The sequence below is a fragment of the Balaenoptera musculus genome, chromosome 6 (assembly GCF_009873245.2).
Source record: "Balaenoptera musculus isolate JJ_BM4_2016_0621 chromosome 6, mBalMus1.pri.v3, whole genome shotgun sequence".
NCBI classification, from domain to species: domain Eukaryota; kingdom Metazoa; phylum Chordata; class Mammalia; order Artiodactyla; family Balaenopteridae; genus Balaenoptera; species Balaenoptera musculus.
The window spans coordinates 92,053,490-92,071,598 of record NC_045790.1 but is presented as its reverse complement, the minus strand read 5'-3'; the positions used below and the strand labels follow the sequence as shown (position 1 = coordinate 92,071,598).

The following is an 18,109-nucleotide window of genomic DNA, read 5'->3' as shown; positions in this document are numbered from 1 at the left end:
CACTAAAGACCTATTTATCAAATTTGCTTTTACCCAGTATAACACACACATTAGGCTTTTGACAGAAAATTACAAGGCATACAAAAGGGATTAAAAAACAGTTTGAAGAGTCAGAGCAAGCATCAGAACACGACTCTGATATGGCAGGGATGTTGAGATTGTGAGGCTGGGAACTTAAAATCAGTACAATAAATATGATAACACCTCTAATGGAAAAAGCAGACAACGTTTAAGAACAGATGGGTCATGCAAGCAGAGAGTTGGAAATTCTAAGAAAGAATCAAAAAGAAATGTTAGAAATCAAAAGCAGGCATCTTATCCATTTAATTAACCATCTTAGGTAGGATATATCTTCATGTTTTCAGCTCAATCACCCAACATACTTTCTTTCCAGGATCTAATGATATCACATTTTAGTTACCTTCTTTCACTCACTCTTATTACATGAAAGACAATGAAGTATTTTAAAAGCACAATTTTGTTATGCAGATGTGCCCACTAGCGACAACTGTAACAAACACTTTCTCATCAAAGGCCAAAACCCACGAAGGCAGGAATCCCTGGTATTAATTGTGTACCTGTGTCCTGTTAAGTCTGTGACAGTGCATAGGCTTTATTATTTTCATAATAAATCCTACAATTCTCTCAAAAGCTGGTGTAGGTACTTATCTTTATAATCTGGTGGAAAATTGGAACCCGTCAAGCTGCCTGAGGTAAAAGAGACATTTCCAACAGAAAGAACGGGAATGAAAGCCGAAAAAGGGTGTAACGCTCCATCACTTTGGTTGAGAACGGTCTTTTCTCATCGTTTCTACTTTGGCAAGTTAATATAAAAGGTATAACTTCCTTCAGATTTAATTTATACTTTCTACCAAGGTCAAGCCACTAGTGCATATTATAATAGAGTTCTTTGGTATTCTACCTCACAGCAAGTGTAATTACTTAGAGATACACTGAATTTAGATTTCCATGTCAAGTCAGCAAGATGGGAGACCCTCAGGGGAAATACTATCTCTGGATTTCCTAAATACCCACAGTTCCTTTAATTTTCATGATCACTAAGGTACGAGTGGGAAGCCCTTGCTTGTTGATTGGGGGTGGGGAGGAGGTGTGGACGGGAGGCACTGAGTTTACCTGGGCGTACTGTTCCAAAACTGTGGCTGCATCACCGTGCTTCCTCTGCTCAGCTAGCTTTCCTGCAAAGACAATAAGCATCTGAGCACAGTCGGCTTACTAAGAACGGTATTCCCAAAACTCAAGTTGACACGGTTTCTGGTGGTACTATTTAAATCAAAATGGTCTCCTACAAATTGGAGATTGAGCTCTACAGAGCATACATTCAAAGTGAACTGCTTTAAAATAGCACTTTCCAGAGTGTTCCCCAAGACTGTTCAAAGGATCATAAAAGGCAGGACCAAGACACCATTCTCAGGTCAAGTACGTTTGTGAAGCACTGGGTAAGATAGAGATAAGCGTTCTTTTGCTGAAATGCTTCATTAATATGTCTTTATTGTGTATCAAACTATATACTTTGTGAATTTCTATGAGAGAGACAGGCAGGAATACCATGGGGTCCTATCTTAAATGGCAGTTACAATCAAAATTTAGCATGGGATGTGAAAATCACATATAGTCAAAATCAGTCATGAAAAAATGTGCGTTTGTAAACGCACACATATGGGAAACTGACCTAGCATCTCTCACTAATCCATTTTTTCCTCTAATAGGAAGAGGCTGCTGTTTCTTTGGTTGAGCACTAGGTGGGGGTAGTTGGCTTATGTCAGGGGTCTTGCAGTATCTTCAGATCTGAGACTCATTCTCAGCCCAGTTGAGATAATTACACTATGAGAGGCACACAGAACCCAGAGTTAACTAAGGGGCTGGCCGAGTCACGTCTCCCATTTCATGCTAACTCCAGGGCATATTATCACTGACAAAACCAGGAAGAGTCACCTCCACTGTTTAAATAGCTATCTTTTCTTTCTTTTGGTGACTTGTGTAAACTGCCTAAGTTAAATGTACACATGAAGTGACTCCACCTTGTAACATTTCTCAAAAATCTTTGACCACTGTCTTCTCCACCTTTTTCTGCTAAGCATCTGGGAGAACTAGGTGCACTCCATTATAAGGCATGACAAACAGCAAGCTAAGAGTTGAAAAGAATGTAAGAGAAGATAACAGACACCAAGAACAGAACTAGAAAATTTAAACTACAAATAACAAGTTTCTAGAGCAGAAGTATCAACAGAGCCAGAATGAAGAGTTAATAAGACTCAAATAAGGACTTCTCGATACTTGTAAAAAGAGTTCAGCTTGGAAATTGAAAGGGCTTATAGAAGAGTCCACAGATCTAATAACCAGAAAATGCCAGAAAAAGAAAAGTGATAATCTCACACATTTTTATAATCCCAAAGGAAAAAAAACAATGTGAAATTACTAAAGAGAATATGTATCTACATTTAACAGGATATAGTTTGGATTTTTTTTCAGGACTGCTTTTTATGGGGAGATCATAACAATATTTACAAGACTCTTGAAAAGGTAGGGGGAAAATATACCAGCCACTCACTCACTTCAAGCACGGCTGAGAGGGCCAGAGCCCCACCCGTCTCTTCTCCCAGGCACTCTGGGAATGCCACTCCACTCTGAGAAATCAGACTGTGGAATAACCTCACCTCCGGTTCAGGCAATCCCTAGATCCTGATACAGCTAAACTGCCTTTGCTTTCACACTGCTTATACATTTGGCTTCATTTCTGAACATTGCTATTATGGTTTCCAATGATCTACTGTCTATATTTGAACGGTCCCACCCCAAAATTCATCTTTACATTCTCGCAGGGCACATTGCTACCCAGCTACACTGTACTAGGTGTACCTGTCAAATGTGAGTTTGGTGAATGAGGTAGAGAAAAGTGTTAGCTAGGTCATTTCCAACTTTGAGTGTTCTCTCACGATTCCAGCTTTTCCCCTTCCCGAGGACTGGAATACAGATGTGGAGAAAATCCACCTTCAACTCTCTGCCTAAGAGATGGCAGATCCGCACCACAGGAGGACTTGTCAGTGCCATGAGAGAGACAAGTAAACTGCTTTCTTTATTGTGCCATTGTATTTGGGGAACTCTCGTAGCAGTTCAGCTTTTACTCCACCTAATAAGCCATTCTAAATTAACCTTCACCAGTGCACATGACAGTGCACCAAGGCGTGCTGCCGCCTGACACGTGTCTGCAAAACTGCCAAACAAAACCACAGAGACAAAAGGCCATTAGAGAAGTTATCTGGGAGAACCTAATGGCGTGTTTACCTGCCAGAGTTCTGCCCAGGCCCGCCAGCTGGTCTTTGGTCAAGTGAAGCTGGGCTGCCACACAGAGAGCTTGCTGCCAACTGCCACAAGCCAGAAAGGCACTGAGAGCTTTCTCGTGGGCACCACAGCGGGCAAACACGAGCCCTGCTGGCTCACAGAGGTGCTCCTGCAGCAGGTGTTCCCCGTAAGCAATGCTGATGTCCTGGGACAGGAAGAGACAAAGGGTTGGTGAGGAGAGGTGATAACTGTTTTTAAAATCTCCAAGGTAGGCTGCCTTGGTCATTATACTTGAAACTCCCTGGAATGACTTAGAAAACTCCTGTGGATGACCAGTGAATTCAATCTTTCTTCCATTCAAAACCTTACTGAGGATGTGCCATGTATTCATCCAACAAAAATTACGGAGTACTATTCAGGGCAGTGGGAGTAACACAGCAAAGCAAAAAATAAAGCCAAACAAAGCAAAAACAAACACACACAAAAACAGTAACAAGAACCACTCCCAAGTTCCTGCTCTTGTGGTGAAAGAGTACGGACTTACAAACACACTATGGTCGACAGCATAATGGCAGATAGTGGTAGAGGGACAGAGCGATGGTAGTGCTATTTCAGAGGGCTGTGAGGAGAAGAAGCCATGTGAAGAGTTACGGGACAGTATTCCACGCCAAGAGCATAAAAAGCACCATGGCCATCGGGCAGGAATGGGTATGGAACGCACAGGAAAGAATAACAAGAAGGCTGGTATGACTGAAGCACAGAGAGCACAGGAGACGAACAGATAAGGCAAATGAGAGCAAAGAGGCAGGCTTTGGCCAAATTCTCTATTCCCCAGGCTCAGTATTAGGCAGGGAAACAGAGGGACATAACACGGGGCCCCTGCCCTTAAGGAAACCCACAGCCTGGTGGGGCAACAAATCAGTGAATAGCAGATTGATAAATGCCATCCCCAAGGTAAGATCAAGGTGCTCTGGGAGCTCAGTGTTTGGCACCTCAGCCAGGAACGGCTTTCTGGCAGAGGAGACCCGAGAGTTTAGAAGGACAGGAGGGCTAAAGGAAGGGGAGGTAGAGGGCTGGCAGGGGCAGCTGATGCTGAAGAAGCAGGCAGGGGCCAGATCACAGAAAGACGTGTGCAATTAGTGGGCAAACTGCAACGGTGGTGATGATGGCACGGGCTCCATATCCCAGGTCGGCCCCTCACGTCCCAGGGCCTCAGGCAAGGTGGCTCCTCATTCGAAAGTTGTGCACAACTCCTACCAGGTTGTTGTAAGAGTTATAATACGTTTAGCGGATAAGCAAAGTATCTGCATATGAGAAAAGCTAAACAGATGTTTGTTCAAACAAACGAACCAAACTTTATGCAGAAATATATGGGAAAGATCAGCACTGTTCAGGACGATCGTGAGGTTGGGCTGGAGGAGGGGCAGGATGGAAGCTGCCCTGGTATTCCCGAGGAGGATCCAGAGACAACGCCTGGGTTTCTGGCCTGGGCAAGTTCTTCAGAAGAGGAACAGGTCAGGGCCTTTCTCCCAGATAAGAAGTTCAAGATGAGGCTAATTAGTCTGAAGATAATAAACCTTGAAACCAAGGACAGTGTCAGGGACTCAGGAGCCTCATCCTTTTCCAACTAAAGCACAAAGCAAAATCAGGAGAGCCTCATTTCACATACTACACACCTTGTACTGCTGCGAGTTTGGTGGATATAACTTCAGAGCTTCGTTATACAAGTTTTTATCTTTTATTAAGTTTAAGCATTCTGGGAAGTACTCCGGTCCTACAGGAATAAGAATCATACACACACAAGCTTGAGACTTGGGAAGCATAATGGATTTCATTTCCACCAATGGTCCCTACATAAAATCAACAAGGGACCTTTTTAAGACCTGCATAATTAGAGTATCTGGAGAACGGGAATGCAGGAGTGTGAGCTTTAATGAGCACCACTGCAGATTCTGAGGTATGAGAAGCACCAATTGGAACCAGAGTTCTACTTGAAAGGAATCTTACACTACCCCTGATGAATGACCATCCAGCCCAGTGTTTGCTCAGCCTCCTTAGTAAGAATCACCTGGGGAGCTTATTGACCATACACACGCCTGAGTCCCGTCCCAGCCCAGCTGAACCAGATCCTCCAAGGAAGCCAGAAGCTGAATGCTTAACAAGCACCCCAGGTGACTCTTCCTTGTCCCCGTCTCAGCCCTTAGGAAAGAGTCATAACTGCTGAAGCCTGAGGCTCCAGTACTGGTCAGGGATGGGGTGAAGCAGGACACCCGGCATCGTGCCGCTTCGACTCCATATCACTGCCAGTCAAAACTGTGTCAGGGCACTGCCAGTAGGCATGGCCACTCAGGTCAGACAAGCTGGGTTTCCTTCAGGTGTCTGCAAACACCACGAGAAGAGTGAATCATCAACCAATTTTGATTTTAAGACACTGAAGTGAATTTCGAGGATGATCACTCTTGACTCAAAAGCATCTGCTCTATCTTCTGAGCTATGGTGCTCCTCCCGTTCATTCAAAGACATTTGCTTTACCCTCAGCTTTTCAAAACATATGATAAAAATAAGGTGCACGTATGTAACTGTTAACATTTTCAGGTGTGGAAATTGAAATCAGTCTGTCTAACATTTGATTACAATTTATACCCTCCCCAGTTCCAAAGAATATTTTAAGTAGAAATAAACATACTAACCCTCACACTTACCACATTTGCTGAGGTGGCCAATTGCTTTTTCATACCGTTTCAAATATTTGTCTATAGTGAACCGCTGATAATTCGTTTCCATTTTCTTAAGTGTATTTAGAAATGGAAGGTATTCTTTGGGATCCTAAAAATTAAAAAAAAAATTTTTTTAAAGGATAATTTTATTGCTTGTGATTATATTACTTATAAAAATAAACATATAATAATTATAGCCATGAAACAAAAGCTACATCATTTTTAAAATATGTAGTGTATTAATATATTAATTACATATAAAACCAAACTACATAAAACCACTTTTGGTAAAAATCCCTTAACATATGGGCATATTCTCCAGGTTCCCAATTTCCACTGGAAAAAGAAGCTACATGATAGAACTGGACTGGAATATGAATCATTTATTATATTTCCTTTATAAGAGAAGAATTTGTTCACACTTATGCCTGTAAGCTTAAAAATAACCCAGTAATTTTATTTCAATTGCTCAACCTAGCAATCAAAACACTTTGGTAAGCCCAGAACAGCGACAGAGGATGAGCTTGGAAGCATGGGCCCTGGAGACTCACAGATCTGCCTCGAGGCCTGTCCTCACAGCCTTAACATCAGACCAAACACTGCACCGTCAGGAGCACTGTTTCACACCACCACGTTCGCATGAACAAAAATGAGAAATATATCTAAGTAGGAACTCCACATACCTTCTGTGACTTCTCAGCTACCATGAGGACCAAATCAAAGTCATAGGTCCCAAGAGAATGATCATATAACTCATTAACATCTACAAGAAGCAGCAAATACTTCAGGGCCTCTTCAGCACTCACAGCATCAGGAACAGGTGCAGCACTTCCTGTCAGTGTGTAAGAAAACAAAACAGAACAAAACCATTTGGGGAAAAAACCCACACACCTAGCAACATAACTAAAAAGACAAAGTAATACGTTTTCCTGGCGGAACTGGACACCAGATGAATATACTCTTTTGACTCTTTTGTACAAGCTTTATAGGGCAGCATTCAAAGAAATGGACTCAGGTCTTAAAATGGAGACCAAAAAGCCACACGCTAAATCAGTGATGTGACCCTGGTCCTGGTCTGTGTGATCTCCAGAAGACCAAAGACCCGATGTCAGTTGAGGCCCCGATACACACACACACAACATGTCTCTACCTTGAAGCTCGTGTACCTTCTGCAGCACAATTTCCAGTTCTGGGGTTGTTTTTTTCACATGAGAGGTGAGTATTGATAGGCAGTACCTGAAGTAATAAGTGAAGTACACCAGTAAAAGAAAGATGAGCAAGCTGAAGAAAAACAACTACACACTTCTGTTACTCAAAAGATGCCAACTAACGACGGCACACGTACTTGTGAGGATCTATGTTCTCCATGGCTGCTCTCATAGCATCGCAGATAAGGTCTACTTTTTTCCCATCAGGATCGCTGGACAGCTGGACAGTGCTGGTAACTGGTGGAGGGTACATGGTTTTTGTAACATCTTCTTCCCTAAGAACAAGTGTGTATTACGAGGTCACTAACTGAACACATGTCCCAGCTATCAAACTACTAACATATATGTTGGAGTGCCGATGAGATAGTAAATAAAAAATGGCTTTTGGAAGACAGTTTAATTCTAAAAATATTCACATATGGTGAAGAATGGAAAAACTTGCTGAGAAATGGAAACATGTCCACAGAAGACTTGTACGTTAATGTTTACAGATGTTACATTCATATAGCCCCAAACTGGGTACAGTCCAGGTGTCCACCCACAGGAGAATGAAGAAATAAACTGCAGTATATTTACACTATGGCATACTACTCAGCAATAAAAAAGAATAAACTAGTGATACATGCAAAAACATGGATGAATCTCAAGATAGTATACTATATGATTCATTTATATAAAGTTCTTGAACAGGCAAAACTGATCTACAGTGAAAACCTCAAAAAAGCAGTTGCCAAGAGGGTGGGGACAAAGAATAAATGAGAAGGGATTTGGGGGAACTTTCTGAGATGAAGGAAATGTTCTCTATCTTGATAGGGGTCAAGATTACATGGAAGTATACATTTGTCAAAACTCAGTGAATGGTAGACTTATAATCTGTGCATTTCGTTATATATAAATTTGACATGCAGGGGGACCCTGTACACAAAGAATATGCTCTAGTTAATGTTATGCAAGGTGACGTACTGACAGGTAAAGTGGACCAATGCCTATAATTACCTCGAAATTTGTCTAAAGTAAAGATGAATGGTGGGGACTTCCTTGGTGGCGCAGTGGTTAAGAATCCGCCTGCCAATGCAGGGGACGCGGGTTTGAGCCCTGGTCTGGGAAGATCCCACATGCCGCGGAGCAACTAAGCCCGTGTACCACAACTTCTGAGCCTGTGCTCTAGAGCCCGTGAGCCACAACTACTGAACCTGTGCTCTAGAGCCCGTGAGCCACAACTACTGAGCCCACATGCCGCAACTACTGAAGCCCGCACGCCTAGAGCCTGTGCTCTGCAACAAAAGAAGCCACTGCAATGAGAAGCCTGCGCACCACAGCAAAGAGCAGCCCCCACTCGCTGCAACTAGAGAAAGCCCGCTCATAGCAACGAAGACCCAATGCAGCCAAAAATAAATTAATTTAAAAAAAAGTGCATTAGGAAAAAAAAAAAGAATGGTGGATGGACAGTGGTAAATAGTGATAAAGCAAATACAGGAAAATATGAACTGTAGAATCTAGGTGGTGGTACAGGATGCTCACTGGACAATTTTCTCAACTTTTCTGTATGTTTAAAATTTTTCATTAAAAAGTTAGAAAAAAGTCATTGCAGAAAAAGACACCATTTATTTCAATTAATAGTTTTTTATGTACACCTAAAATTAAAGTCAAATAATAATTCTAATTGACATCTTTTAAAGTCTTAGTTTTAAAAAGGGAAAATACTGAAAATCCAGTACATGTGGCACCTAAGAGTTACAGAGATTAAAAAAAATATATTGAAAAGTAATTTTTCTCCTCTATTTACCTGTCCGATTTCCTTAACCAGAAGAGAGAAAATTATGCATGTGATACTCATGAATTATTCAAAATACTTACTTCAATTCTGTGAAAAACAAATTAATATGATTTACAGAATCTATCTGTCTTATGAAGGTTTCCACATTTTCAAGAAACACCTACCCAAGAAAAGAATAAAAAAAGGATAAAACATTTTAGTTCAGATCATATTAGTTCAAACCTAAGGTAAGCTATGATAAATATCAGATTTAGAATGTTACCTTAGGGTTATGATCATGAATCAGATTGAGATTAATTCTCAGTTTTCTCATGCATTCAAATGCTTCTTTAAACATTAGTCTGTGAAGAGACAGAAAAGGGACAGAGAGGGCATTTCACAAAAACTAAGCTCTCTGGACTCAGCATATTTTCATAATGATATAAACCAGTTAAAATTAAGACTATAGCCCAACTACTACTGGATTTCTACTCTGAAATCATAGAATGAAAAAAATCAGGTACCAGGTTCATTTACCTTCCTAAAAGGTGTGATTTAGTCATCATGGCCGGTTGAGGACTACATCCACACATATGCACACAAGAAAATCATTATGGAACTTAGAGCTACTTTCTTTTTTAACAAAATGTTAGTAAACATCTTTCCAATATAAAGTTTCCCCCAAATTCAGAGATTCAAACAATGGATCATTTCCTTCACAACAGTGGCTCAGGCATTTTTGGGTCATAGGCCTTTTTATAAGTCTGCTGAAAGCCTTGGGCCTTCTGCCCAGACAAATACACATAGACACAGGATGGTGCAAAAATTCCCTGGGTTCACAGGCCATCTAAAGCCTATATCGTTCCCCTTAGGCTAGGAAGCCCTGTTTCGTACAATGAGCCTCATGATTCCTTCTGCTAGGAATGTCTATTATACCATACAATATAAGAATCAAAGTGTGAGAAAAAGAGAGCCTCTGAGAATCTGATGGAAGATGTATGTAATGAAAGATTGAAAGACCTTTAAGTTTTAAAAATCTTAATGGAATACTTGCTATCTTCACACATAAGTCATAACAATAAGCTAACTAATCATATACATGGTACTTACTTGTCCAACCACTTCCGAATTTGAGCTAAAACCAGGGCTCGATGATGAACAACTTCTAAGTTTCCCCTTGGCATCTTAAAATAAATAAATCAAATCAATAACATTCTTAACTAAGTAGAAAAAAATTAAATACCCAGGATATACCACTTTACCTAACTCTTCTTAGAGAACTAACACAGCACTGTAAAATGAGCATACTTTTGGCAAAATTTAGTTGTGCTCAAAATTTATTTTGACTTTTAAGAGAAGTTTCTCTCTTAGCCTTACTGGGCAGAGCCTGTATTAACACTCCTTTGTATAAAGCTAACAGAGAACTTAGCAAGGAAAGGCTTATAATAAATTATTACAAATGATAAGACAGCTTAAAATATAATCCACAAGAATTCTGTTGGTATTTACTGTCAAATGACTATCAGAAACATAGCCTGAAAAATCAGCTTACCTGTAATATAAGCTTTGTGTCCTGGGGCACAACAGTGACAATGCGTGAACCCCTCTCCACCTTCCGCAGAGATTCCCCATTAGACACATGGCTGCTGCTCAGACCTGCCTGTAATGCTAAAGACACCATAGGCTAAGCCTTAAGAATCACTGTCAGGACAAGCCACTCTCCATTAACTGCAGCTGAAACTGCATGTTATCCAAAGTAGAAGGAACCAATTAACAACTAAGCTGCACTGCTCTCTCACTCAGCCTCAAGACCATTAGCCCCTCTGATAAACAATCTTATCCCAGAATTTTGCGCTTTCTCACAGAGCCCTCATGCACATGCCCATACACAACTTCTCAGCTGATATGGAAAACACAGGGAGGATTGGGCACCTTCTCTCTTAGTGTACTGATAAAGCTACGATCGTATCAGTGAAAGATTCCCTGTTTCCAAGTTATCAATAGAAGCAAAGAAAATAAGTGGGCTTTTTTTTTCATAAGAAAATTGTATGCATGTGCACACATACACACTGGGTGGGGGGGCATGGAACACAGAAAAAAATGCGGCCGATTTCCTACGAACCATGAGATGGAGTCCTTCAGATATATAATGGAGGGTTGCCACAGTGAGAAAAGGAAGATTACAAAGAAGATTGAGCATATTGCCAGTTTGGTACCTACATGGTAATTCAAAGTAAAATATTAGTTATATTAAAAAATTTCCTGAAAATTGTTTGTTTACCTTAGGATGTGCTGCTTAAGGAAGGACCCCCCTCTCTTTGCTAACTGGTGTGGAGTGATCCAACTGAGATATCATGTTGAGATTAGGGGCTAAGTAAATGAACTTGAAAAGTTTTCTCCAGTCTAGGACTCCATGATAAAAAGCCAAAGTATGCAACAATCTTAAGTCATCAAGATTTCAAAGGACAAATGATATTAGAACAGGGACTATTTTCTATTTTATACACTGAAAACTTACTTTTCAATGACGCATCTCTAAGGCAAAAACACTGGCAAGTATGGGAATGAGTCGTCAACAATAAAAACTCATCATATACTGCAAATGATGTGATATTTGAAGCAACCTACAAAAGGTCAGGGAGGCAAAGGGGAGAGTTAGCTGTATTACTTGGAGCCAAGACTGAAAAAGATCCAGTGTCAGAACAAGCCTTGATACCTCAGTGTCACTGATGAAAAAGCGACATCTATCAGTCAGACCAAGGACACATTCCTGCGAAGAAATAAAATATGAAATTACAAACAATTCTAACCAAACTAGTTAAACCAAACTTTTCTATTACATGGTTCCACTGCCCTATGATTTCACATCTAGGTCCTTGTAATGGGGACTGAAGATGCCTAAGATGTGGATGGTCCAGTGCAAGGTGTGCTATGACGCCATCCAGTGCATCAGCAAGCCCTGCCGTTTCTATCTCCTACGCATGTCTCAAACGTATCACCTTTTGGCCCCTCACTGCCTCCACTCACAGCCACTTCCACTCTCCTCCCTTTCAACCTGCTCTCTACTGGGCAGCCAGAATAACCTTTCAAACCGTGAAGCACATCACACCCTGATTAAAATCATCAATTTCCAATCTATGTTAAATGAGCAAAGCCACACTCTTTCCCATGGCCTATCACTAAGGTCTAGCCATTGCTTCCATTAGGTTCCTTGAATAAGCTGAGCTCTTCTAAGCTCACAGTATGGATAGTTCCTCCTCCCTGGAAGACTCTCCCTTTCTCAGAGATAGAGCTTTCTTTTTCTTCACATCTCAGCACATACACCACCACCTCCTAGAGGCTTTCCCAGACCACCAAAAGTTGGTCTCCCCATCCTCACAGCTACCATCCTCTAACTAGCCTCAAACACTTCTCTATTCTCTACCATTACACCCTGCTCATTTACTTCATTCTCCTATCAGAAGGGACAGCCATACCCGTATTGATAGATTAAAAATTCCAGAAGGGCAGGAATTAGTCAGCTGTTTGGTTTTGTTACCACTGTATCCTACCACCTGCCACAATTATAGGCATTCTAATATTTGATGAATGATAACCTACTGAATACTAGTTTTAAGATTACATTTCTGTTGTCCCCAAAAGTTACTTATAAAACTAACTTTGAATGTTTTGTACAAATGGGGATAAAAGTCTGCCAACTGCATTTTTCTATTTTTGAATTTATACTTCCAAGGAAAGGAATCAACTAACTACTACATGCAATCTCTTAATCCCATTTCAGAGATTTAGAGGCTGAGGCTCAGGAAACTTCTCATTGTTGAGAGTGAGTAACTTCTCATTGTTGCCTTGAGATTGAGTGGACACTCAGGTCCACCTCCAAAGCACACACTCTTTCTACTTAATGCTATCAGTTCCTGGGTCACTGCTCTAAGTGGTAAGTTTTTCTGCCTTGTGTTTACTTACCTCTCCTCCAACCATGGCCAGTTCGGTCTGTGTGCACGGATAAGGAAATCGAACAGGAAATCCACCAGGGTTCTTCCATGGTTCAACAGCCAGAGAGGGTGATTCTGCAGGATTGGCAGATGAGGTTTACTAAGAGCTTATCTGCTCTTTGTAAAAAAAAACCTGTTACGTTAATACTTGCTAAAATACTTAACATGCAATTCAAATCACTTTCCAAATGTGTTTTGGAAACTCAGTAAAGTACTCCAGTTCATTACAAGAGAAAATACAGGGAGAACACACCTGCTAATTCCACTCTATAGATGAGGGTTTTTCAGGGTAGTTAAAAGACCTAATAATCACCGCAACACTGATAAGATACAAGTATATGTGCTCAAGAATTAAATATCTACGTAAGTCATAAACATGCTTTCCTAACATTTTTTTTTAATAGTAATCTTTATTTATTTATTTATTTTACTTTTATATTTATTTTTTGGCTGTGTTGGGTCTTCGTTTCTGTGCGAGGGCTTTCTCTAGTTGCGGCAAGTGGGGGCCACTCTTCATCGCGGTGCGCGGGCCTCTTCACTATCGCGGCCTCTCTTGTTGCGGAGCACAGGCTCCAGACGCGCAGGCTCAGTAGTTGTGGCTCACGGGCCTAGTTGCTCCGCGGCATGTGGGATCCTCCCAGACCAGGGCTCGAACCCGTGTCCCCCGCATTAGCAGGCAGACTCTCAACCACTGCGCCACCAGGGAAGCCCTTTCCTAACATTTTGATACTCACCCAAAAGGTACTTAAGTATCTGACCACCAGCCAACTGCAGTGCTACTGACTTGGTCTTGGAGTTGCAACACAGACTGATTATGACCCCATCCACTGTCACAGATGAACTGACAAGAGTAAAAAAAAAAAGGAAGTGAAGAAGGCGTGAACAGACTTTTTCTCAAAAGTAGTGACATTTCATTGATTTTGCAAAACAGAAAAAGAAGCAATTTTCCTTTGGTGCTGCGCTGCCTATTTCAATATAACGTAAACATAATAAATGCACACACATATGTATATATACACTAATAGATAAACTATTTCAAGTGCAAGCCCAGGTAAAGCAATTACCTGTCACATGACATTATTTTCCACAATGTCAATAAGTAGGTGTCTACATTGTGAAGTCATCACTCCTATTCTGGCAGCAACTTTATATAACTTATTGCAACTTATTTCAATTTACTGCATTAAATAAAGCAGTGACTCTGTAGGAAAGTGAGCACACTTAATACCTATACTGCTATTATATTCATTCATAGAAATCTGTGGGTCTCCCTTAATGGGAAGAGGGGTATCTGTTATTGCCATTATATTTTTTCCTGAGTCAATGAACCAAGAGTAGACATGTCTTAAAGGAAGTGGAAGAGGTACGATAAAAGCAAATGGTGCCAATGCTAACATTTATTCAAAGAGTTTTAAACAAATCTACAAAAAACCCCAAAATGCCACAAATTTGGGGAGGATAAGTTATCTGAGAAGTTAAGGGAAGAGACTCTGGGACTGGATCCTGGCTCCACCTGCGTTATCTCAGGCAAGTTACTTAAAGTGCTCTGTGCCTCAGCTGTCTCAGCTGTAAAATGAGGGCGCCAACAGTACATACTTCAGAGAGGTGTTGTGAGAAATAAGTGAGTTAATATAGGAAAAGCACTTAAAAGAGTACCTTTTACAAAGCACAAGCTATAGTAAATGTAAGCTATAAGCTGATTGGGGGACTATATATTCGTCAAAGACATTAACATTTTGCATGAACAAAGTAGTCTTTTTTGAGAAACAAAAGTCAAAGCAGCAGAAATATATTTTAAATGACTTCTCACTTCCTTTACAGCAAATGAGATGACGGCATTTACCTTTTACAAGATAATGATAAAAAATTTCAAATTTGAAGTAGTAGAAACATGCATAATTTAGGCATTTCTAATGTAAATTGCTCTGTTTTCCAAAGGAAGCCCCTGTTAAGTCTGCATGCAGCTAGAACATATTCTGCATCCAGACGTATTCACAAAACCTTTTAAAATATGAAGCATTATTGGGACTTCCCTGGTGGGCCAGCGGTTAAGACTCCGCGCTCCCAATGCAGGGAGCCCGGGTTTGATCCCTGGTTGGGGAACTAGATCCCGCATGCCACAACTAAAAAAGATCCTGCGTGCCACAACTAAGACCTGGCGCAGCCAAAATAAATCATAAATAAATAAATATTTTTAAAAAAATATGAAGCATTATCATTCAAAGATTAGAAGTTAATGACTGCATTTGGAATATGCTTCATGTATACAATAAAGAAAGGTTCCTAATTTTGCAACAACGGTTTTCAGAATTTAAAGCTAACCAGCAGAACTTTAATTACATGTGAATCTGGGGATTACTATCAATGTACGCCTAAGGTGCCGAGTTTTGACACTGGAAACCTGAGGACTTCTCGGGGCTGTCCACACAACGCTATGCGGTGCACAATAGGGCTTGCGATACAGAAAACAACTTTCATTAATGAAACCTGTTACGTGACAAAGATGCAGTCAGGAATCAAAATGAAACTCAGGGCCAGGGAGCTATGAAATTTTAGCAAAGAAAAACAGAAGAGGCTTTCTAGTAATAAATGCAATCAAGTGCCAAACAAAATGTATAGGAGGCCGGAAGAAGTATTCTGAAGTCACTAAATCAAAATGAAGTGCATATATATAGATCTCATAATCGATTTTAATAACTAACAAGGGTAATTAGAGTGGCTAATTCTCATAGGCTAATAATTACTCTGATGGAATATAAGCTACATGAAAATTTTTAACACACCTTAAAAATGTTTTGCCTCATCTATTGGCATTTGTGCTATTTTTCACCACCTCTTGATGTATTTTAGTCTATATTTTGACATGACTAAAAACTAGACTTAACCCTCTTGCTAAGTATGTCTAAAAAGGAAGCCACTGCCCCTCAACGCTGCTCAGTGGAAGTAAAAAAAAAAAAGTCCCATGCTCATAAAAGAAGCCTAATTCTATCTGCTTATTAACACGTGGAATACAGCGAATTGCTGGCATACCTGATACTGAGCTGCCCCTGCTCGTCGTCCGTCTCAGAAGGGGCCACAGTCAGATGGTGAATGACAGACTGTGGGCTGGACTGACTGTGGCTCACAGCCAGGAAAACGTCTTCCTGAACCCAGGTGAGAAAGCTGAGCTTCAGCGGGTTTACTTCTTCATCTTCACTGTTCTCAAACTGAATTCTGTTTTAAACATCGAAGAATTTTCAAAACATGAATAAAACATTAACATCACCGAGATTTTCCTGAATGAAGAATGAACCACTTTATATATAGTAAACTACTAATTATTTGGAGGGACAAAACCTGAGGTAATGCCCAATACTAGAAAATCCAAAAATAATGTTTGGCTGGCTTAAGAATACGTTTTTCTAGTATTTAAAATTAAGTATCTTATACTCTGAGATCTTTAGATTTGAAGAGAACATTTCATGAAACTGACTACACAAGAAAAACTGGCTGCCCCAGACCCTACACTAATAAACCCCAGCAGTCTTCCACTGTTACCATTTACCAGCATTCAAACCAGGCTCCAGCAGATATTTAGGTCTCAGTTGAATGGATCCTTTCCTAAGCATCTCATATCAAAATGACTAATTAGTTTGGGAGATGACTTCTTTGCCGCTAATGCCTTCCTCCTGTAGCATTTAGACACTGGAGGAGGGCCTGATTTTACTACTTCACGCAGGAACTCACAATGGCTCCTTCCTGCCTTTCAGCTCAAGCAGCAGATCCTCAGCACCCACTGAAGAAGCTGAGTCACTAGTCTGATCTTCCTACTCAACCAGCTCTCCCTGGACCCAGTCTCTTCACTGCATTCAGCCCCACGCAGGAGCATTCCTGCCTCGGGTTCTCACTGACACTCTTCTGCCCACCACACCCAACATTCTCAATCCTTCTTTGGCAACCCTAAACCTATCTCTTTTTCAAGGTTCAAGGTAAGTTATTTATGCCCTTCATGAAATCTTCTCTAAATGACTTACAGCTGTCCTTCTCACAATTTTTAAAAAAATGAAACTATATTCTCAATTGCCTCATGCTTTCTAGTTTGCCTTAAATCTGCCCTCTAAACTTTCAAGTCTGTGAAATGAAATAATCCATGTACATGCTCTTTGAAGAACTACTCTGCATTATATAGACAGCTCCCAAATCATACACAGGTAGGAAATATATTCATTTATTAAATATATTGCATATATTGGCATTTAAGAAACATATTATTTGTTATATTCAGTTATTTGCTCATTAGTCCCATTAATTTAGAAATAAATGCTCCCAGGAGACAAAGTACGGCGTTAGTTAAGAACATGGGCTTATTAAATAGAAGAGAATCAAATTCTGGGTTCTCACAGAAATGGACTTATAATTAATAATTTGGCTTCTGGGTCATTTTACAATGCCTATAGTGCACCTGAGGTATTCAATTATATCCAACTGTTTGTAGTACTGTTTCAACAGGAAAATGTATTCTGATTTCCAACTTGAGAGCCTCAAAACACAGCAACCAAAAGTTCCGCATTGTAGGATGAGACAAACTAGAGACTGCATTAGGTCAGCCGCACATTAACAATGTACGTATCCTCATTTGGGTAAGCAAATGCACTCTGCTCTACCATCTGCATCTCCATCTTTCCCATGGGATTTTCCCTGTTGAAAATCCCCCCACGGATGTTGGGAGAATGGGTTCTAAGTCAGCCTAAGACTTATGCTCCATTGCCACCCATCAGCATATATGATATTCAGATATATAGGTAACTGACTTCTCCAACCAGGCTGAAAAACCAGGGCCCAGGTGTTGTAGCTACTTCTTGTTCCACTGAGCAACAGGCACAGGATAAGATAATAACAGTTGGCTGAATTGAGGACTAAAGGCTGGCTGCTTCTGTGCCCAGAGGTCCAAGGCAACTAAGAACAACCTACGTGTATCTCTTGTCCAGATGAGGTGTTCTAAGAGAAATGTTAAATCCATTTCCACCCACGGCTCCCAGCTTCACCGTAGAGTCTATGCTTGGACTATCACCTAGGGAAAAAAAATGCAAATACTATCATAGTAAACTACAAACATTTTTCCTGATACTAAGGACATGGGGTTCTGCATTTAATGGG

General features: G+C 40.6%; 1 protein-coding gene across 3 annotated transcripts in view; it reads right to left on the bottom strand.

The window, feature by feature from the left end:
• The window catches only part of ELP1 (elongator acetyltransferase complex subunit 1), a 62,978-nt gene that overhangs the window by 22,691 nt on the left and 22,178 nt on the right, over positions 1-18,109 (bottom strand). For all 3 annotated transcript variants that reach the window (XM_036856733.1, XM_036856734.1, XM_036856735.1), the window contains 17 exons: positions 17,924-18,023; positions 16,004-16,186; positions 13,708-13,814; positions 12,945-13,048; positions 11,698-11,751; positions 11,500-11,605; positions 10,534-10,649; positions 10,092-10,165; positions 9,265-9,343; positions 9,083-9,162; positions 7,363-7,500; positions 7,168-7,253; positions 6,701-6,849; positions 6,003-6,126; positions 4,977-5,074; positions 3,304-3,505; positions 1,135-1,196 (listed from right to left, as the gene is read on the bottom strand). In XM_036856733.1, the coding sequence (XP_036712628.1) occupies positions 1,135-1,196; positions 3,304-3,505; positions 4,977-5,074; positions 6,003-6,126; positions 6,701-6,849; positions 7,168-7,253; positions 7,363-7,500; positions 9,083-9,162; positions 9,265-9,343; positions 10,092-10,165; positions 10,534-10,649; positions 11,500-11,605; positions 11,698-11,751; positions 12,945-13,048; positions 13,708-13,814; positions 16,004-16,186; positions 17,924-18,023 (1,862 nt within the window). The remainder of the gene's footprint in view (positions 1-1,134; positions 1,197-3,303; positions 3,506-4,976; positions 5,075-6,002; positions 6,127-6,700; positions 6,850-7,167; positions 7,254-7,362; positions 7,501-9,082; positions 9,163-9,264; positions 9,344-10,091; positions 10,166-10,533; positions 10,650-11,499; positions 11,606-11,697; positions 11,752-12,944; positions 13,049-13,707; positions 13,815-16,003; positions 16,187-17,923; positions 18,024-18,109) is intronic.